Source organism: Geotrypetes seraphini, chromosome 1 (assembly GCF_902459505.1).
Source record: "Geotrypetes seraphini chromosome 1, aGeoSer1.1, whole genome shotgun sequence".
In the NCBI taxonomy this organism is placed as follows: Eukaryota; Metazoa; Chordata; class Amphibia; order Gymnophiona; family Dermophiidae; genus Geotrypetes; species Geotrypetes seraphini.
Window position 1 is genome coordinate 129837513 of NC_047084.1, and position 22675 is coordinate 129860187.

General features: G+C 43.0%; 1 protein-coding gene across 9 annotated transcripts in view; it reads right to left on the reverse strand.

Annotated features, from left to right (window-relative positions):
- KIAA1109 (KIAA1109 ortholog) overlaps window positions 1-22675 on the reverse strand; it is a 908505-nt gene that overhangs the window by 344914 nt on the left and 540916 nt on the right. For all 9 annotated transcript variants that reach the window (XM_033938537.1, XM_033938601.1, XM_033938589.1 and 6 more), the window contains 2 exons: window positions 19389-19494; window positions 11568-11659 (listed from right to left, as the gene is read on the reverse strand). In XM_033938537.1, coding sequence (XP_033794428.1) covers window positions 11568-11659; window positions 19389-19494 — 198 coding nt within the window. The remainder of the gene's footprint in view (window positions 1-11567; window positions 11660-19388; window positions 19495-22675) is intronic.

Consider the following 22675-nt stretch of genomic DNA (forward strand, 5'->3'; position numbering starts at 1 on the left):
CACCCCGAACGACCGCTCGCACGCGCTCCCACCCGCACCCGCATCCACGATCGGAGCAAGAGGGAGCCCAAGCCCTCTTGCCCGGCCGACTCCCCGACGTCCGATACATCCCCCCCCCCGGCAGGACCACTCGCACCCTCACCCCGAAGGACCGCCGACTCCCCAAAAATATCGGGCCAGGAGGAAGCCCAAACCCTCCTGGCCACGGCGACCCCCTAACCCCACCCCGCACTACATTACGGGCAGGAGGGATCCCAGGCCCTCCTGCCCTCGACGCAAACCCCCTCCCCCCAACGACCGCCCCCCCCAAGAACCTCCGCCCGTCCCCCAGCCGACCCGCGACCCCCCTGGCCGACCCCCACGACACCCCCACCCGCCTTCCCCGTACTTTGTGTAGTTGGGCCAGAAGGGAGCCCAAACCCTCCTGGCCACGGCGACCCCCTAACCCCACCCCGCACTACATTACGGGCAGGAGGGATCCCAGGCCCTCCTGCCCTCGACGCAAACCCCCCTCCCTCCAACGACCGCCCCCCCCAAGAACCTCCGACCGACCCGCGACCCCCCTGGCCGACCCCCCCACCCCCCTTCCCTGTACCTTTGGAAGTTGGCCGGACAGACGGGATCCAAACCCGCCTGTCCGGCAGGCAGCCAACGAAGGAATGAGGCCGGATTGGCCCATCCGTCCTAAAGCTCCGCCTACTGGTGGGGCCTAAGGCGCGTGGGCCAATCAGAATAGGCCCTAGAGCCTTAGGTCCCACCTGGGGGCGCGGCCTGAGGCACATGGGCCAAACCCGACCATGTGTCTCAGGCCGCGCCCCCAGGTGGGACCTAAGGCTCCAGGGCCTATTCTGATTGGCCCACGCGCCTTAGGCCCCACCAGTAGGCGGAGCTTTAGGACGGATGGGCCAATCCGGCCTCATTCCTTCGTTGGCTGCCTGCCGGACAGGCGGGTTTGGCTCCCGTCTGTCCGGCCAACTTCCAAAGGTACGGGGAAGGGGGGTGGGGGGGTCGGCCAGGGGGGTCGCGGGTCGGTCGGAGGTTCTGGGGGGGGGCGGTCGTTGGAGGGAGGGGGGTTTGCGTCGAGGGCAGGAGGGCCTGGGATCCCTCCTGCCCGTAATGTAGTGCGGGGTGGGGTTAGGGGGTCGCCGTGGCCAGGAGGGTTTGGGCTCCCTTCTGGCCCAACTACACAAAGTACGGGGAAGGCGGGTGGGGGTGTCGTGGGGGTCGGCCAGGGGGGTCGCGGGTCGGCTGGGGGACGGGCGGAGGTTCTTGGGGGGGGCGGTCGTTGGGGGGAGGGGGTTTGCGTCGAGGGCAGGAGGGCCTGGGATCCCTCCTGCCCGTAATGTAGTGCGGGGTGGGGTTAGGGGGTCGCCGTGGCCAGGAGGATTTGGGCTCCCTCCTGGCCCAATATTGTCGGGGAGTCGGCGGTCCTTCGGGGTGGGGGTGCGAGTGGTCCTGCCGAGGGGGGAGAAGAATCGGACGTCGAGGGGGGGCATCAGGCTTTCAGAATGGGGACAGGACTTCAAGGGGGGACAGGCAGATCTTCAAGGGGGACAGGCAGACCTTCAAGGGGGACAGGACTTCAAGGGGGGACAGGCAGACCTTCAAGGGGGGACAGGACTTCAAGGGGGACAGGCACGGAGAGGCGGGGCAGTGCACCGAAAGTCAGGGCGGGTGAACGGTGAGTCGGGGCAACCAGAGGAGAGTCGGGGCAGTGCACCGAAAGTCAGGGTGAGTCGGGGCAACCAGATGAGAGTCGGGGAGGGCGAAAGGAGAGTCGGGGTGGCCAGAGGAGAGTCGGGGAGAGCGAAAGGAGAGTCGGGGTGGCCAGAGGAGAGTCGGGCAGCATGCGCGTTATATGCCTGAGCGCGGTATAGAAAAGTTTTTGTACATATCATCGTGATTTCTGCGCGCTATACCCCTGTGCGCGTTTTACAATGGTGCGCGTTATATCCGCGAAAATACGGTAAGTAAGAAGTAGCGAATTACAGGCCAGTAAGTCTGACTTCTGTGGTAAGCAAATTAATGGAAATGCTTCTAAAATGGTGAAGTTTCTGGAATCCAGTAGTTTACAGGATCAAAGGCAACATAGATTCACTAAAGGAAGATCTTGTTAGACCGGTGAGTCTCACATCAATAGTGTGCAAACTCACGGAAACACTAATTAAAAGCAAATTGGACACGATCTTGAATAAAGGGAATCTTCGGGATCCCAGTCAGCATGGATTCACCAAGGGTAGGTCCTGCCAATCCAATCTCATCAGCTTCTTTGACTGGGTAACAAGAAAGTTGGACCTGGGAGAGTCTTAGGACGTCGTGTGCCTGGACTTCAGTAAAGCTTTTGACAGTGTCCCACACCGCAGACTGCTAAGCAAGATGGAATCGATGGGGTTAGGAGAGACACTAACTGCATGGGTCAATGATTGGCTGAGTGGCAGACTTCAGAGGGTGGTGGTTAATGGTACCCTCTCTAAAACATCGGAGGTGACCAGTGGAGTGCCGCAGGGCTCGGTCCTGGGTCCACTCCTTTTCAACATATTCATAGGGGATCTGACTCAAGGGCTTCAAGGTAAAATAACACTATTCGCCGATGATGCCAAACTATGTAATATAGTAAGTGAATGCAGTTTACAGAATTATATGGCGCAGGATCTGCTTACATTGGAAAGTTGGTTCTCAACCTGGCAGCTAGGCTTCAATGCTAAGAAACGTAAGGTCATGCACCTCAGAAGCGGAAATCCATGCAGACATACTTCTTTTTTTTTTTTTTAGTTCAATAATTTTTATTGAATATTATAAGAAATATACAGAAAGCAGTTCAAACACACAAAATCTGAATAAGAAATATTGGTGTAGAAAAAGTCCATATTTACAGTCATTTACATACAACCAGATTAATAAAAGAATCCAGGGTATGCGTAACTGCTAATAGAAGATATATGAAAGGCAGAAAAGCAGAGAGAATGAAATAAGAGAGAAGGAAAGAAAGAGGGAGAGAGACAGATAGATAGATAAAGAGGCAGAAGTGTCTACTGGTTAGAATGAACATATGAATCTAAGAATGACCAAGGTGATTTATTTCGCACCATGTTTGTGGAGAGTCGAGAAATCATGTTCTTCTCATATGCATAAGATTCAAATTTATGATACATGGACAGAGAGTTCCACCAAAAGGTGTAGTCAAGTAACGAGGATGATTTCCAATTTTTAAGAATATGCATAAGAGCTGTTACAAACATGGCATCAATGAGTTTAGGTGGGCAGTTTGTTTGTGCGAAACAAGGGTGTTGAGAACGAAGAATTACAATGTCCATGGAAATTTCTTCTGAACACTTAGTAATAGATTTTATAGTGTCCCAAATACGAATCCAGAAGGAGTGAACCATAGTACAATGAAAAAGCATGTGGTCAATAGTTCCAGACTCTTTCAAACAATTCCAGCAGGTAGAGTCTTGTTTTAGCTTCGCTTTCCACATGCGAAATGGGGTCCATACTGCATTCCACATAACGAAGAACATTGATTGCGAGACTCTGGAAGATAGGAGAGGACGATTTGTGGAGGACCAGAAAAGTTCCCAATCTATATCAGAAAGCGTAGTCTGCAGAATCGAGTCCCAATGGTTCATTGATTGAAGTGAAAAGGTGAAAGAGTGGTCCCTTAGAATACTATAAAAAAGAGATATCGCTCTACCCTTCATTAAGGCCAGAGAAGACCAGTGGCGAACAGTGTGGATAGAGGTCATAAAGTCAGAGCGCATATGTACCTTAGACAGTATTCCAGTAAGCATAAGCCATTGGGAATGTATGGAGGATGGAAGTGAATATGTAGAGCAAAAATTATCAAAAGGAACGAATGAGGTGGAGGAAATCAACTGATGGGCAAACTCGACACCCGCCCGCTGCCATCTCTTCCATGAGAGGGATCTACCCTTATTTTGAATTTTAGAATTATTCCAGAGGGACATGAGTGGGCTTTCGCTAACAGAAATCTCAGCTGTTGCATCTAGAAGATGAAAAGCATGCTGCGTTGCACTCAATAAAGAATACCTTCTCAAGTGTCTAGGTACTGACACTGTAAGGAAGCAGGAAACGTGTAGTGGTGCACATAAAAAGCGTTCCATTTCAAACCATGCTGGTTGATCCTGAGGATTAGAATCAACGATCCAATGAGCTCCATATTTGGCTAAAGATGCGATGTAATAATAATAAAAATCTGGTAGATTTAATCCGCCATTATTCTTAGAGGCCTTCAGCTTGGCGAGAGCAATACGGGGTTTTTTCTTGTTCCAAATAAATTCAGAGATTTTTCCATTGAGCCAGTGAAATAATGTTTTCCGGCATAGGAGGGGAAGCATGGAAAGGGTGTAATTAATTTGTGGGGCTAGAGTCATTTTAATGGAGGCTATTCTACCCCACCATGACAAATAAAGTGGGGACCAGCGAGTTGTAGTGTTTGAAACTAAATTTTTGATTTTGGATATGTTAAGATCTTGGGCGTGTACTGGATCTTTATGAATTAGGACCCCCAAATATTTCACAGCTCCCTGTGACCATGAAAAAGGAAATTGAGCCAGATCTGAGGAGGAGATATGGTCATTGAGAGGAAAGATCTCTGATTTCTCCCAATTAACAGAATATCCAGAGAGTTGAGAGTATTAAGAGACAGTGTTAATAAGATGGGGTAAGGAGATGAGAGGATCCCTGAGAAAGAGGAGGATGTCGTCAGCATAGGCAGCTAGTTTAATGTCTCGAGTGGACAAGGGGATACCCTTAATTAGGGGACATTGTCGGATAGCTGACAGGAGAGGTTCCAGTGCCAAGTCAAATAACAACGGCGAAAGGGGACAGCCTTGACGGGTGCCTCTATGAAGGGGGAATTTGTTAGAGAGAGAGTTGTTAATCAAGATACGAGTTGTGGGTTGTCTATATAGTGTTTCTATCCAATCTGTGAAGAAAGGACCAAAATGATACCATTTCAGTACTCGGAATAAGAATGGCCACTCCACTCGGTCGAAGGCTTTCTCAGCATCAATGGCTAGACCAATCACAGGATCCGACAGTGTTTTGGCATGAGCATTGATATGGTGAAATAAGCGTAAATTATCTCCTATGTATCTTTGTTTGATGAATCCTGTTTGATCTTTGTGTACTAGGGTTGGGATCACTGTGGTGAGTCTTAATGCGAGTAGTTTTGCCATAATTTTGTAATCCAAATTAAGGAGAGAGATAGGACGAAAATTTTTAACCAAAGTAGCATCACGTTCTGGTTTAGGGATAACTACAATAGTGGCCTCAGCGAAATTAAACTGTTTATCCGGAGTGGAGTGGAGAAAATCATAATACGTGAGGAGTTGAGGCGCCAAGAGAGCTCGGAAACTTTTGAAAAATTCATTAGTAAAGCCATCCGGACCTGGGGCTTTCCCAGTGGGTAAGGAGGATATAGCAGTTTCAATCTCAGACGTGGTGATGGGAGCATCCAGTTTTGTTTTAATAGATTCCGATACAGTCGGGTGAGTTAAGGAGGCGAGGAAAGAATCTATGTCCGATTCAGAGGTTGAAAGCTCAGATTGATATAAAGCAGTATAAAATTTTTCAAATTGGGAAGAAATCAGAGATCTGGTTCTAGCTAAGTGTCCTGATGAGTCTTGAATAGCTGAGATGTGCAAACGTTTTGATTTAGTTTTAAGGTACCTAGCTAAAGGGCGACCCATAAGATTATCTCCCATATAGTGACCGGAGGAGGAAATGAAAATATCATGCCGGGCTGTGTGGGAAACCAGGGTATTATATTCATATTTAAGATTTTGAATGCGTTGGAACATGGATGGGTCATGTAAATGAGTGGACATATGTTGCAGTTCTAAGTTTTTGATAGAGATTTCCAATTCTTTTTCTTTATGGGAGGATTGTTTTTTTTTTCCAGGAAGCAAGTTTAATCAATTCACCTCTGAGAGAGGCTTTGTAAGCTTCCCAAACAATAGCAGGACAGGTTTCTGAATCTTTGGTGTTAATTTCAAAAAATTCCGTGGTAAAAGATTTGATTTTGTCCACTATTGCATCATCTAAAAGTAAGGCATTATTAAGTCGCCAAGATGGAGATTCTTTGCGTGAGGCCGAGATAGTTAAATGTAAGGAAATGGCTGCGTGATCTGTAAGAGATATTGGATGAATGATAGTATTTGTTACGTCTTGAATGAGTGAGGGGGAAAGAAGAAAGAAATCAATTCTTGAGTAAGTGTTGTGTGGTGGTGAAAAATGAGAGTACTCTCTACCTTTCGGGTGCAGTAAACGCCATGGATCTACAAGGGAGAAGGCTTCCATTAAAGCATGTAAGGCTGAGAAAGATCTGGATTTTGAGGGTCTGCAAGAGGATGATCGGTCTATATAAATGTCCTGAATTTGGTTGAAGTCACCTCCTAATATCAGAGAGCAAGAACTATATTCAACTAACGCCAGCTGAAGATCTTTGAAAAAGTCCGGATGATCCAAAACAGGAGCGTAAATATTAAGGAGCACAAAATCTATTGAGTGCAACGCAGCATGTACCAGACACCACCTTCCGTCAGAGTCGGTTTTAACAGAATGAATAACCGGGGATAGCTTGTCACTGAGAAATATTGATATCCCATTTTTCTTCCTCTGAGTTGCAGGGGAATACAAATGGGTGGAATATCCTTTCAACTTAAATTTAGAGGCGGCAGCAGGCGGGAGGTGGGTCTCCTGTAAATAAATCACATCAGGATGCTTATTAAACACATAGTTAGCTATCTTTTTCCTTTTAATGGGATGGTTCAAACCGTTCACATTAAAAGAAAAGACATGTAAATCAGCCATAGTCTGTTGCAAGCAATGTTAGGACATAGTAAATATCACCTTTATGGGAAACAGACAAATAATATAACCAGGATATCAGGTAGACACTCCTGCCAGAGAGAGGAAATAAAGAGAGCATAAGAATATGAGTAAGAGTAAGTAGACTAGCAATGAAAGCACGATACAAGGTCAGAAAAAATAAAGACCTTACTATCATGCATGAGATGAAACAGTTTAAGGGTGCTCCTGTGAGCACGGAGGAGCAACACATATAGAACAGTTTGCATTACTCCACACCCACTCAATTTGAGAAACCTGAGAGTGGTGTGCTTATCCACACGAACAGTGAGTAACAGTGAATTATACAATTATGTATATGCAATTTATAACATCAGAAACAGAGGCAATCAAAGACATCAGTAGCACAGCATGTCAGTTCATTTTCAAAGAATCCAGAAATGCAGCCAATTCCTCGGGATCAGTATAGGAGGTGGTACGGTTATTGTAAGTCACTTTCATCCTGGCAGGGTACATAAGACCATACTTGGCTCCAATATCTTTAAGCTCCTGCCGGTGGGACAGAAATGCTTTTCTCTTCAAAGCTGTGGTTTTTGCAAGATCTGGCACAATGAAGAACTTCCTGCCTTGATGTAAGAGCTGGGATTTAGATTTTGCTGCTGTGAGAATTTGCAGCGCATGCTGAAATCTGAGCATCTTAGCCACTATGGGTCTGGGAGAAGTGGCATGTGGAGAGAGGTGAGATGGCACGCGGTGAGCACGCTCTATTTCTAGCGGCGGTGAAAAGACAAGCCCCAGGGTAGCAGGCAGGAAAGTAGAGAGAAAGGAAGCCATATCAGAGCCCTCCGATGATTCAGGCAGCCCAATAATTCTTACATTGGATCTTCTACTGCGATTAGAAAGATCTTCATAGTCTCTCTGTAAAGTAGTAATCAGTTTGTCATGTTTGGTTACCTTTTCTTGTAGTGAAGGAATGGCAGACGTTTTTTCCTCCAGGGCATCCAGGCGATGACGGGCATCTACAAATTGAGAGTTAATTGCCTCAATTTCACCTCTTAAAAGCTTAGTTTCTTCAACCTGCTCCTGTATAATGCCTCGGAGTGATCTTATTTCCTTCAGGAGCAGGTCAAGGGAAGCCTCGTCGGTCTTCAGCGCCATTTTCTCCGGCGTGCTCGGATCGGGTTTCAGTCTCTTCCCTCCGAGCGGCGTGGGTGGAGCGGTTTTGTTTTTCGCCGGTTTTGGTGGCGACATAAGGAGCTCAGGCAGCAAGATCCTGATGAAAATACTTCTTGAATGGAGAAACTTCAGCAGAACGAGATTTAGGAGTAATCATCAGAGCAGATATGAAAACTGCCAATCAAGTGGAGAAGGCTTCATCTAAGGCAAGGCAGATATTGGGTTGTATCAATAGAAGTTTTGTCAGCCGAAAGCCTAAAGTCATAATGCCGTTGTACAGGGCCATGGTGAGACCTCATCTGGATTACTGTGTGCAATTCTGGAGGCCACATTACAGTAAAGATCTGTGCAGAATTGAATCGGTTCAGCGGACGGCCACCAGGATGATCTCGGGGCTCAAGGGTCTCTCGTATGAAGAGAGACTGAACAAATTGCAGCTCTACACTCTCGAGGAACGTAGGGAGAGGGGAGACATGATCGAAACATTTAAGTACCTCACGGGACGTGTCGAAGTGGAAGATGATATTTTCTTTCTCAAGGGACCCTCGGCCACAAGAGGGCACCCGCTCAAACTCAGGGGTGGAAAATTTCATGGCGACACCAGAAAGTATTTCTTCACAGAGAGAGTGGTTGATCATTGGAACAAGCTTCCAGTGCAGGTGATCAAGGCTGACAGTGTGCCAGACTTTAAGAATAAATGGGTTACCCATGTGGGATCCCTACGAGGGTCAAGATAAGAAAATTGGGTCATTAGGGCATAGACAGGGGGTGGGTAAGCAGAGTGGGCAGACTTGATGGGCTGTAGCCCTTTTCTGCCGTCATCTTCTATGTTTCTATGATCAATTTCTTTGACTAGGTGACCAGAGAATTGGGTATAGAGAGAGATCACTAGATGTGGTATATTTAGATTTTAGCAAAGCCTTTGACAGTGTATCACACAGACGTCTAATAAATAAACGGAGTGTTCTTGGCATAGTCCCCAAAGTGATGGGCTGGGTCAGGAACTGGTTAAGTGGAAGATGACAGAGGGTAGTATTCAGTGGAGATTGCTCTGAGGAAAAGGATGTTACCAGTGGTGTGCCTCAAGGTTCTGTTCTTGGGCCTGTTCTTTTTAACATTTTTATAAGCGATATTGCTGAAGGGCTGTCAGGTAAGATTTGACTCTTTGCTAATGATACCAAAATTTGCTGCAATACTGTAGACACCCCAGATGATGTGAATAACATGATGAAAGACCTAGGAAATCTTGAAGAATGGTCTGAAATTTAGTAGCTAAAATTTAATGCTAAGAAATGCAAGGTCATGCATTTGGGCTGCAAAAACTGAAAGGAACGGTACAGATTTTTGTAATGATTAATAACATTTTCCCATAATAAGAGAATTGGTAAATGGGGATGTGGGTGGGTATTATTTCATTTACCTTACAATATGTATGAATTAATTAATGTATTTTAAAGTATTAGGTTAGAGTTTCTGAAATACGAAGGGAGGGTTTGGGGGGGGGGGGTTATTTTATTTATATTTGTCATACATATTAAATGATTTACATATTATCTAAAACATTATAAAAATATAAATATAATATATTGTACTTAAAGTATTCATGAAAGAAAATAAAGTGTATGTTTATAAGATTATATGTATTTTTCTGATACACTTGTTGTAATATGAAAAAATGAATAAAGAAATTAAAAAAAAAAAAAAAAAAAAGGGGGTGAAGAACTTATGTGCATGACAGAAGACAGAGGGACCTGGGGGTGATTGTATGTGATGATCTTAAGGTGGCCAAACAGGTTGAAAAGGTGATGGTGAAAGCTAGAAGGATGCCTGGTTGCTTATGGAGAGGTATGGCCAGTAGGAAAAAGGAGGTATTGATGCCCCTGTATAAGACTCTGGTGATACCTCATTTAGAATATTGTGTACAATTCTGGAGACCCCATCTTCACAAAAATATAAAAAAGGATGGAGTCGGCCCAGAGGAAGGCTATTACAATGGCACATGGTCTTCATAATAAAGCATATGAGGACAGTCTTAAAGATCTCAATATGTATACTTTAGAGGAAAGGCGGGAGGAGATATGATAGAGACATTTAAATACCTATGTGGCATAAGTGTGCATGAGTCCAGTCTCTTGAAATTGAAAGGAAGCACTGGAATGAGAGGGTATAGGATGAAGTTAAGAAGTGACAGGCTCCAGAGTAATCTAAGGAAATACTTTTTAACAGAAAGGGTGGTAGATGCGTAGAACAATCTTCCAGAAGACGTGGTGGAGACAGAGACTGTGTCTGAATTCAAGAAGGCCTGGGATAGGCATGTGTGATCTCTTAAAGAGAGAAAGAGATAATGTTTTACTGCGGATGGGCAGATTAGATGGGCCATTTGGCCTTTATTTGCCATCATGTTTCTATCAAGTTTCCTCAAAAATAAGACCTACCCCGAAAATAAGCCCTAGTTTGATCAACCCCTGAAGCCCCTGAATGTCCATGACACACCCCAATTGACCGGTGACTGCGCTTTCTTCCCCCGCCCAATATACAGCATCTTTCCTCCCCTCTCACCCATCCCCTTGCTCAGCATCTTTTCATCCATCCTTCCCATCCCGCGCAGCAGTACCCGTCTGACCCTCCCATCGCAAGGCAGACATACCTCTGTTTCAAACAGCAGCAGCAGCACTGAACATGCTGCTTCGCAGCCTTCCCCGCTGGGGCCTTCCCTCTGTCTCTCAAGACACTCTCCCCCCATCAGGAGCTAACATCCGATATGGATAGTGAGCACAAAGTACTAAAAGACAGACCCCAGGGTTGGGTTCTGATAACCCTGGTGAGCAAGCAGCCAGTTGTACCTTTTAAAATCCCCTTTATAGCCTGGTGGTCCAGCGTGTATTAGCACAGGCAGGCGCGAGCTTTCCACACTCCTGACTGGTCCCGTGCCGCTTGCTGATTGGCTGCCGCGAATTCTCGCAAGTCCCACAAGAACTGCCGGCAGTCATTTAGGAAGCGGCTCGGGCCCAGTCAGGACCGCGGAAAGTTTGTGCCTGCCTATGTCGATACACGCTGGACCTCCAGGCTATAAGGGGAATTAAAAAAGGTACAGGGGTGGTGGAAAAAATATGTATCTTCACTGCATAAGACGCATCAACATTTCCACTCACTTTTGGGTGGAAAAAAAGTGTGTCTTATGGAGTGAAAAATACAGTAATCTCTATCAAATGATGATATCTAAGTGCTATCTTGCTTGTGATCTATCCAATGTAAAATGTGCAGGCACCAGAAAGGAGTTGTTTAATCATTCAAGAGAGAGGGTATGCTGCATACACATTTCCAAGGTGTTAGCATGTGAAGCATATTAACCCTTCAAATGGCAGATGGTGAAATGGCTGCTTTATATAACTTGATGTTGAAAGAGAGCAAAAGTGTCAACTAACAGGCATTTGGAGATGCAGATCTCTCCTAAGAGCCATAGAAGACACATGTTATTTCTGAGCAACAATGCCAAATAAAGGGTTAAGATTCTAAATGTATTTAAGTTCCAATATGTATAATCATTGCTTTACCACCACCTTAAATCGCAGGTTTAATGAGTAGAGGAGAATTTTCTCGCCATCTGTTGTGCCCTCATGTTCATTCCAAAGAGGAATAGGTTGCTCTCCTCCTGCAAAGAGATTGAAAATGACTGTTATCCAACTGCATTTCTCAAGACTCCTCATTCTAAAGCAAAAAAAGATCCTCCTTGGCAAGCCATCTCCACGTCAACAAACTAGTTATATCTTATATAGAAATATATTCTAAAAGTAAAATGCTAAATCTTTATCATTTATCTTTGCTAATCTTGCATAAAATGGGAAGACATCATCATCAAGCTACAAAACATTTATTCTTATACTTCTGGCTCATGTTCCTGAAATTTTAGGGCTTTCACTTAAGAATTTTTGAAATTGAGGGTATTCCTTCCAAAAGTGTTCTTGTATGTTTGTTTTCACTTTTCTATCAATTAATGGAGTTTTTTTACACCTTTTCAGTCTGTTTCGCCACCTTTAGATCATCACATACTATCATATCAAAGTCCCACTCCTCTTTCGTGCACATAAATATTTGTTAAGCATTTCAGTCTTATCTTTATCAGCTTCTACATATTTCTCCACTTCAACTTTGAGTCTCACAATATCACTTTAGTACTTCTTCCTATCACTAATATATGTAAAAAATGTCTTGCTCCTCCATTTTACCATATCAACTATTTTTTTCTTCCATTTACATCTTTGCTTTCCTGACTACTTGACCAACCTCTCAATTTTTCTAAATATTTTTGCCTGTCTCCTTCTTTCTGTGATCTTTTGTAGTTTATGAAAGCTAACTTCTTTTTCCTTACCTTCTCAGTTAATACTTTTGAGAACCAAAGCAGCCTTCTTTTCCTCTTAATTTTTCTGACTTTCTTATTTCTTCTAGATGTTCTCATCCATTCAAAATATAGCTGTAAAATGGGAAGTACTACTAATAGGTGATTTTAATATGCCAGATGTTGATTGGGGTATCCCTATTACAGGATCTCCTAAAAGTAAAGAGATCCTGGATTCTCTACAAGGAAAACTGTTGCAGCAGTTGGTAATAGAACCATGTGGGACGGGGCCATACTGGACTTATTATAGAGAGGGCTCATTCAAAAGTGAAGGTTCTAGACTTTCAAAAACCTAACTTTGTTCAGATTGGGATTGTTGTCTGGATGGGAACATCTGGAAGAAATAGGAAAGCAGTGGACAAAGCTGAAAGGAGCTACTGTAAGGACAACAAACCATTTTGTAAGGAAAGTAAGTAAAAGTAAGAGGAAAAAAAGGCCACGTTGGTTCTCCAAATTAGTAGCTGAAAAGATTATGAAAACTATCCTCTTTTTCCCTAACTACATAAGATCACAGAAAGAAGACAGGCAAAAATATCTGGAAAACTTAAGAGAGGCTGGTCGAGTAGACAGGAAAGCAAAGATGCAAATGGAATAAAAAATATCTGGTGAAACAGGAGGGGACAAAACTTTTTTTTAGATATATTAGTGATAGAAGGAAGTGCAAAACTGGCATTGTGAGACTCAAAGATGAAGGGGAGGAATATGTAGAAGCTGATAAAGATAAGGCTGAATTGCTTAACAAATATTTCTGTTCTGAACACAAATGTATGTTCACAGCTGAAGTGCCAGGAGTGCAACTGAAGAAGACAAAAGCAAATATGACTGGAGCTGGTAGACCCTGATTGATTTTCAGAGAATTGTGTTCATGAGGACCTAGCTAAACTAAAGTTGAATAACATAGTAACATAGTAGATGACGGCAGATAAAGATCCGAATGGTCCATCCAGTCTGCCCAACCTGATTCAATTTAAATTTTAAAATTTTTCTTCTTAGCTATTTCTGGGCAAGAATCCAAAGCTTTACCCTGTACTGTGCTTGGGTTCCAACTGCCGAAATCTCTGTTAAGACTTACTCCAGCCCATCTACACCCTCCCAGCCATTGAAGCCCTCCCCAGCCCATCCTCCACCAAACGGCCATATACAGACACAGATCGTGCAAGTCTGCCCAGTACTGGCTTTAGTTCAATATTTAATCTTATTTTCTGATTCTAGATCCTTTGTGTTCATCCCATGCTTCTTTGAACTCAGTCACAGTTTTACTCTCCACCACCTCTCTCGGGAGCGCATTCCAGGCATCCGCCATCCTCTCCGTAAAGTAGAATTTCCTAATATTGCCTTTGAATCTACCACCCTTCAACCTCAAATTTTGTCCTCTGGTTTTACCATTTTCCTTTCTCTGGAAAAGATTTTGTTCTACGTTAATACCCTTCAAGTATTTGAATGTCTGAATCATATCTCCCCTGTCTCTCCTTTCCTCTAGGGTATACATATTCAGGGCTTCCAGTCTCTCCTCATACGTCTTCTGGCGCAAGCCTCCTATCATTTTCGTCGCCCTCCTCTGGACCGCCTCAAGTCTTCTTACGTCCTTCGCCAGATATGGTCTCCAAAATTGAACACAATACTCCAAGTGGGGCCTTACCAATGACCTGTACAGGGGCATCAACACCTTCTTCCTTCTACTGACTACGCCTCTCTTTATACAGCCCAGCATCCTTCTGGCAGCAGCCACTGCCTTGTCACACTGTTTTTTCGCCTTTAGATCTTCGGACACTAACACCCCAAGGTCCCTCTCCCCGTCCGTGCATATCAGCTTCTCTCCTCCCAGCATATACGGTTCCTTCCTATTATTAATCCCCAAATGCATTACTCTGCATTTCTTTGCATTGAATTTTAGTTGCCAGGCATTAGACCATTCCTCTAACTTTTGCAGATCCTTTTTCATATTTTCCACTCCCTCTTCGGTGTCTACTCTGTTACAAATCTTGGTATCATCTGCAAAAAGGCACACTTTTCCTTCTAACCCTTCAGCAATGTCACTCACATACATATTGAACAGGATTGGCCCCAGCACCGAACCCTGAGGGACTCCACTAGTCACCTTTCCTTCCTTCGAGCGACTTCCATTAACCACTACCCTCTGGCGTCTGTCCGACAGCCAGTTTCTGACCCAGTTCACCACTTTGGGTCCTAACTTCAGCCCTTCAAGTTTGTTCAACAGCCTCCTATGAGGAACTGTATCAAAGGCTTTGCTGAAATCCAAGTAAATTACATCTAGCATATGTCCTTGATCTAGCTCTCGAGGACATATGCTAGATGTAATTTACTTGGATTTCAGCAAAGCCTTTGATACAGTTCCTCATAGGAGGCTGTTGAACAAACTTGAATAAAGCGATGGGGCCGGATGGTGTACATCTGAGTGTACTGAATGAACTTAGGGAAGTTCTGGCAGCTCCGCTGGCTGACCTTTTCAATGCTCCGGGAGTGGTACCGGAGGACTGAAGAAGGGTAGATGTGGTCCCTTGCCACAAAAGTGGAAGTACGGAAGAAGGAAGTCTGATTTCTGTAGTAAACAAATGAATGGAAACGCTTTTAAAACAGAGAATGGTGAAGTTTCTGGAACCCTGTGGATTACAGAACGGAGGCAACATGGATTCACTAGAGGTAGGTCTTATCAGACAAATTTGATCAATTTTTTTGGCTTGGTGAGCAGAGAATTGAATAGAGGTTGTGCGCTAGATGTGGTTTATTTAGATTTTAGCAAAGCATATGACTGTGTTGCACACAGACATCTAATAAATAAACTGAGTACCCTTGAGAATGGGTCCCAAAGTGACGAGCTGCGGTTACTACTACTATTTATCTCTCTATAGTGCTGAAAGACGTACACAGTGTTGTACATTTAACATGTAATAGATGGTCCTTGCTCAGAAGAGAACAGACAGACAGGACATAAAGGGGCTGGGGAGTTTCTTGCCTACAACCTTTTAACTGAGTCAGGAACTGGTTGAGTAGACAACTCTGATGGTGCAGATAATGTGAGGAAGACCTAATGAAACTTAAGGAATGGTCTGAAATTTGGCAGCTAAGATTTAATGCTAAGAAATGCAAGGTCATGCATTTGGGCTGTAAAACCCCGACAGAACGGTACAGTTTAGGGGGTGAACAAATTTTGTGCTTGAAAGAGGAGCAAGGTTTGGGTGTGGGAGTATGTGATGATTTTAAGGTGGCAAAACAGGTTGAAAGGTGACGGCAAAAACTAGAAAGATGCTTGGTGGGAAAGGCTAGTAGGAACAAGGAGGTATTTATGACCCTGTATAAGACTCTGGTAAGCCCTCATTTAGAATATTGTGTGCTATTCTAGAGACCGCACTTTCACAGAGATGTCCATTTGATTTTTGGCTGCTGGTTGACGCTCATGTAATGTTTAAATTTGGCTGTTTCTGCTTCAAGGTGTTGGCAGTTCTTGCACCAAATTATCTTGTTAATTCATTTACATTTGTTAGGTCAAAGCATCATAGACACTCTCATGTTTTATTTTATTTTCCATCAATCAAGGGCTGTAAATTTAAAAGGTATCATCATCACCTTTTCTCCTATCAGGCGGCATTTTTTTTTTTTTGTATAAATATTTTTTATTCTTTTTTTTTAAATTCTTACATCAAGTGAAATACATGTAATACATTCAATTATACAAAAAAACACTTGAAATTATCATTAAATTTTCTTACAATGTGAATTAAATAAACCCTTTTTCAGAATTTATATCATATTAATATTACAATAGTTTTCCCTCCCTACCCCTTCTATATGTTCTATACATGTGTTATTATATCTGATCAGTGGAATAAATTGTCAATGGTCTCCATATTTTATTAAATTTGTTAATATAACCTTGTTGTAATGCCAATACTTTTTCCATTTTATATATATGACAAATTGAATTCCACCAAAAAGTGTAATTCAATTTAGTGTAATCCTTCCAATTCTGAGTAATTTGCTGTATGGCTACCCCTGTTAAAATTAATAAAAGTTTATTATTATCAGCAGAAATCGGACTTTGTGTTCTCATTGCTGTTCCAAATAATATTGTATCATATGATAGTCCAACATGATTTTCTAATAAATTATTAATTTGGGGCCAAATTAATTTCCAAAAGGAATTAATGCAGGGACAAAAGAATAGTAAATGGTCTAATGTCCCCACTTCTATCTTACAATGCCAGCATCTATTAGATCTACTACTATCTAATTTTTGTAATCTCGTAGGGGTCCATAAAACTCTATGTAATAAAAACAACCATGTTTGACTCATAGATGCTGATCTTGTAGTATGTATTCTCCAGGACCAAAATTTTTGCCATTGAGATGGAGAAATTATCTGTCCTTTCTCAATACTCCAAATATCCCTAAGTCCTGATCTCTTTTTTTTGTTTAAAAATTCGTTTATTTTCTTATACCATTTTGCGGCTTGGTGTCCTAGAAAATCCGCTTGAAAACAAAGGATTGGTAAACTATATTGAGTGTTAAGATTCTTCCATTCAGGGAACCCTTCCTGAATGGCCTGCTTCAAACTTTAAAAGATGTAATAGTAAATGGATCACTGCTTAGTTTTTCACAATTGCAACAAAAATTTGGATTAGATAAAACACAATATCAGGCGGCATTTAATTATGTCTTCAAACACCTATCATCAATTTAGATGACTTTTAAAAACATATTTGTTCTCTAGATTTTTGGGTAATTGATGTATCCACTTATTGTTTTCACTAATTCTTTTGTGAACCGCATAGAACTTAAGGGTTATGCGGTATACAAGTGTTTTTTATGTTATGTCCAGAGGAAGGCTACTAAAATGGTTGGTGGTCTACGTCATAAGGCAAAGATATGATAGTGATTTTTAAATACCTACATCACATAAATACATATGAGGTGAATCTCTTTCAGTTGAACGGAAACTCCGGTGAGAGGACATGGAATAAAGTTAAGAGTAATCTAAGGAAATACATTTTTACAGAAAGTGCATTAGATGCGTGGAATAGTCTCTGAATTCAAAAAAGCTTGGGACAGGCACATGGATTCTCTTAGGGAGAAGAGGAGATAATGGATGCTGGCCATTTGACCTTTATCTGTCATCATGTTTCTATGTTTCTTCTGTCTGTCCAATGTAAACAGATTTTCCATTCCCTCTTTCTAGTTTGACCCACAGTGCCTCTTCCTGCAGATCTTGCAATTGTGTGGCTTTAATATGACCTTTAACATACACCCCTCCCCCTCCTTTTCTTCTTACCCTGTCTATCCTTTTTCTAGTTTGGTCTGTATGCTGCTTTGTCCTGCAATGTTAGTTTATGTTTATTAGAAGCTTCTAGACCGCTACTAATGACTGGGGAGTCATTTCAGAGTGGTTTACATGAGCTTCAGTAAAGGTGCTACAGTACATGAGCTTCAGTAAAGGTGTTACAATACATGAGTGAAATATATGTATATCTTACCTATTTATAAAATCTATGTACATATAGTATTATTATAGTTTCTGTGCATCATATATTCATTTTTCTTTGTATTATTCATGAGTTCACCCTCCTTGTAATTGAAAACTGGTTAGCAATTACTCTGTATCTTCGCTGTATATGTACAGTCTCTTCCCCTGTAAACCGATTTGAACTGTTTGTGGTATAGCGGTATACAAAAATAAAGTTATTATTATTATTATTATTTCATGTTCCAAGTGGGTAGAAACCTGCTGTTTCCTCCATGTTGCTATTCCCCCTAATTGTTTCTTTATTTGCTAAAGTGTTCTGTCTTTATTCCTTTCTTAAATTTTTAGTGTCCTTTTCTAGTTTTAATTCCCTCTGAAGGGAGTTCCACCACATTGGGACCATCACCGAGAACATTCTTTTCCTGACGCTTTTGTATTTGATGTCTCTGAAGGAGGGTATTTCCAATAGGTATTCTAGGCTCGAGCATAGGGCACGAGTTGGTTTATGGTTGTCAATTCTGTTTGCTAGGTATTGTGGTTCTGAAAGATGAATGATTTTGTGTGTCAGCAACATGATCTTGAATTTCACTCTGCTTTCAATCAGGAGCCAATATAACTCTTTCAGTAGTGGGGTGGCACTCATCCACTTCAATTTTCCTAGCAGAAATCTAGCTGCAGAGTTTTGTTAAAGTGGTATAGCAAATTGTGAATGTAAGAAAGAATGAATAAATAAACCTCTGGATTCTGTGTTTACAAAGGACAGTTTTTAAAGCTATTAAACCTATCAAATTGTTTATATAAACCAGTTTTCTGACCACTGCTTTGTAATGTTTCACAAGTTGCATACTTTTAGCCATAAATTGTATTTTAACTTTGCATACATTAGTTTCCTTGAATAAATTACTTGAGTTCAAGTTTCAAGTTTATTAGGATTTTATATACCGCCTATCAAGGTTATCTAAGCGGTTTTTACAATCAGGTACTCAAGCATTTTTCCCTCTCTGTCCCGGTGGACTCACAATCTATCTAAGGTACCTGGGGCTATGGAGGATTAAGTGACTTGCCCAGGGTCACAAGGAGCAGTGCGGGGTTTGAACCCACAACCCCAGGGTGCTGAGGCTGTAGATCCAACCACTGCAGGTAATTTGTATCTACAGCAAGTTTTAAAGGGAGAATGTGTAATAAAGCTTGATGCAAAAGTGCAAAGGTAAAATGGAGTTATGGCTTGTCCAGAACTATCTTTGTTTTATAGTATTGGACATAAAAATTTGAATCTCCAAAAATTAAATACCATGGAAGGAAGAGATTTACAAGAACATGGTGCAGAGTACAGACTGGAATTTGGTGGCATAGATCAGCATGAAGACTCAAAACACTTTACAACATTAGTTCTCATATGCAACTAAGATGAATTATGTCTATTTGTGGTTTGCATAATCTAGTAAAAGAACTTCTTGGAATAGTTGAGAAAAGCAGGTCACAAAGCAATAGTCAGCCTATTCCACCTACCTGAAACTTTCTGTATGACTTCATTGACCTCCTTCATGAAGACTTTCTGCACAAATACCAGATGGTTTAGAAGATCTGTGGTGAGATTATGCTCAAATGAACCAACCTGCCACAAAACATTACATTACACAGTTTTACGGATACACATACCCAAGGATCTTGAAATATAATCATAAAGAACAACTTATTGTAATTAGCGCTTTTTTAAAACAGCAGCAGAATAATCACTCACCACCTTGTGAAAAAGTTGTTCAAGTTCTAGGATGTTTGAGAATGTGTTTTATATCCATTTCTCCCCAACGAGCTCAGAACAGGTTGAGCTGCTTACAATTTGCCTTCCTAACGTCACATATACAGAGGATCTAACTCAACATACATTCCTTTTTTAACCATACAGGCATTAGGTGAAGAGATAAGTTTTTATTGTTTTTCTAAAGTTCGAGGGATCTGATCTGTAGGGGCAGTTGATTCCAGTGGCTCGGTAGAAAATAGGATCATCGTCTGGCATTCTGGAGTTGAAGGGCATGACTAGGAGGTATTTGGAGGCAAGTTTCCTTCTGGGAGCAAAGTGGTCTGTTTGGAGGAAGCTTAGGTGACATGTAGTTGGGTGCCATATTGTGCAAGGACTTGTACACTAACATCTAGTCCTTAAAGACGCAGTATTTGGCTATGGGTAACCAATGGGCTGACAACAGATCCTGGGAGATGGAGTAGTGGGCGTGAAGGTTCTTTAGAAGTCTGTTGAAGATGCTGTATATTCTTTGCAGTAAGTCCGATGAATAGCACATTGCAGTAGTCCATGCAAGATGACGAAAACAGAGAGAAGTTGGGTAAAGTCAGGTTCGGAGCAGTTCCTTATTTTTCAGAATTGTCACAGATAGTAGAATAAGGAAGGGGCCACCTGAGAGATATGGTTGGAAAATGATAGGTTAGAGTCAAGGAGTATCCCTAGGCTGCATGCTTGGCTTTTGCACTTAAGGTAGTTGATTCCCAGAGAAGAGAGGGACGGTTGTGAGTGCAGTACTCTTTGAGGATCTGTTTTGGAGGCATGTAGCTGCAATTTGTTAACGGACATCCAGTTTTATATCTGAGAGGCAGTTTAGGAGTTTTTTGATCTGGGAGTCAAAGATATAATTGGATGTCATAAGCTAACAAGTGAATCTGGATTTGGTATTTATGGGTTATGTCTAGGACAGGTTTAATGTAGAAATTAAATAGTAGAGAGGATAGTAGAGCCCCCTGGGAAACATCATATTTGATTATTTTGGGTTTTGATAGGGCAGTGTCGAGTAGTACACTGGGATCTATTATTCAGGAAGCAAGTGAACCAGAGTAGTGCAGCATCTTGGATGCCAATTTCAGAGAGTCATGTAATGAGGAGAGCATGGTTGATGAAGAAGAACCCCTAAATTGGTGGTCCAGCGTGTATTCCACACTGAAATCCTTTGTAAAGAAAGTAGCTGGCGGCGCACCCGGGCCAGCACGCAGGAGCGAGCTTTTCGTGCTGCCAACCGGCCCTGCACCGATCCTTGATAGGCTGCTGCGAGAACCGTGAATCCAGTGAGAACTTGTGGCAGCATATCAAGGAGCGGTGCAGGGCTGGCCGGCAGCACGAAAAGCTCGCTCCTGTAGCCGGCCCAGGTGCGCTGCTGGCTACTACCTTTACAAAGAATTTCAGCGCGGGATACACGCTGGACCAGGGAACAGGTACGCGAGGGAGGGAAGGAGGGAGGGTGGTAATTATTAGTGTCGGCCGGGACAGGAGACGGGAGGGATCCCTCCTGTCCTGGCCTAAGGCAGGCCTGCAGGAAATCTGGGAGGATTTCGGGGGGGGGGGGGGGGGGGGGTCACTGGGGATGACCCGAATATAAACCAGGACACCCATTTTTGGGCCAATTTTTTGGCCCCAAAATCCTGGTTTATATTTGAGTATATACAGTACATAATAAAACAGAACATAGCAGATTATTAAAATAACAGCATACAATAAACAATTTACATATGTGCCTTAAAATAAAAAGCCAAGCAATTACAAGATTACAAAGTAACCAAATTTGAAAAGGTATGTCGAAAAAAAATAGGCTTTCAAACTTTTCCAAAATGGCAAAAAATCAGAGGTCAGACGGATAGAATCTGGAACTGAGTTCCATAGTAAAGGTTCGGCTACTTGGAACACAAGTGATCGATTTGCAACTTTGGTGACAGAACGAAGAGTGGGACCAGCCAAAAAAGCTCTATCTTGTGATCTTAAAGAACGAGAAGGCACATAATTCTGCAGCAGAGAAGCAATAACCTTGGGCAATAGATCCCAGACAGATTTGAATACCAAGGTTAGAAGCTTAAATTGTATTCTTCAAACAACCAGTGAAGTTCGGCCAGCACAGGTGTAACATGGGAATAATGGAGCAATCTAGCTATTACTCTGGCAGCGGTATTTTGAGCCACTTGAAGCGCTCTGAGTGAAGTCTTCAGCAAGCCACAAAAAAGCACAGTTACTTACCGTAACAGGTGTTATCCAGGGACAGCAGGCAGATATTCTTGACTGATGGGTGACGGCACCGACGGAGCCCTGGTACAGACAATTTTAGAGTGATTGCACTCTAAGAACTTGGAAAGTTCTGGTAGGCCGCACCGCGCACGCGCGAGTGCCTTCCCGCCCGACAGAGGCGCGCGGTCCCCAGTTATGATAAGCCAGCTAAGAAGCCAACCCGGGGAGGTGGGAGGGACGCAAGAATATCTGCCTGCTGTCCCTGGATAACACCTGTTACAGTAAGTAACTGTGCTTTATCCCAGGACAAGCAGGCAGCTATTCTTGACTGATGGGTGACCTCCAAGCTAACAAAAAGAGGGATGGAGGGAAGGTTGGCCATTATGAAAACAAATTTTGCAAAACAGATTGGCCGAAGTGTCCATCCCGTCTGGAAAATGCGTCCAGATAATAATGAGATGTAAAAGTATGAACTGAGGACCAAGTGGCAGCCTTGCAGATTTCCTCAATGGGCGTGGACCGGAGGAAAGCTACAGATGTTGCCATAGCTCGGACTTTATGGGCTGTGACAGAACCTTCAAGTGTCAGTCCGGTCTGAGCATAACAGAATGAAATGCACGCTGCCAGCCAATTAGACAACGTACGTTTAGAAACAGGACGTCCTAACTTATTCGGATCAAAGGACAGAAAAAGCTGAGGAGCTGATCTGTGGGGTTTTGTACGCTCAAGATAGTAAGCGAGAGCCCTCTTACAGTCCAAAGTATGCAGAGCCTGTTCTCCAGAATGAGAATGAGGTTTT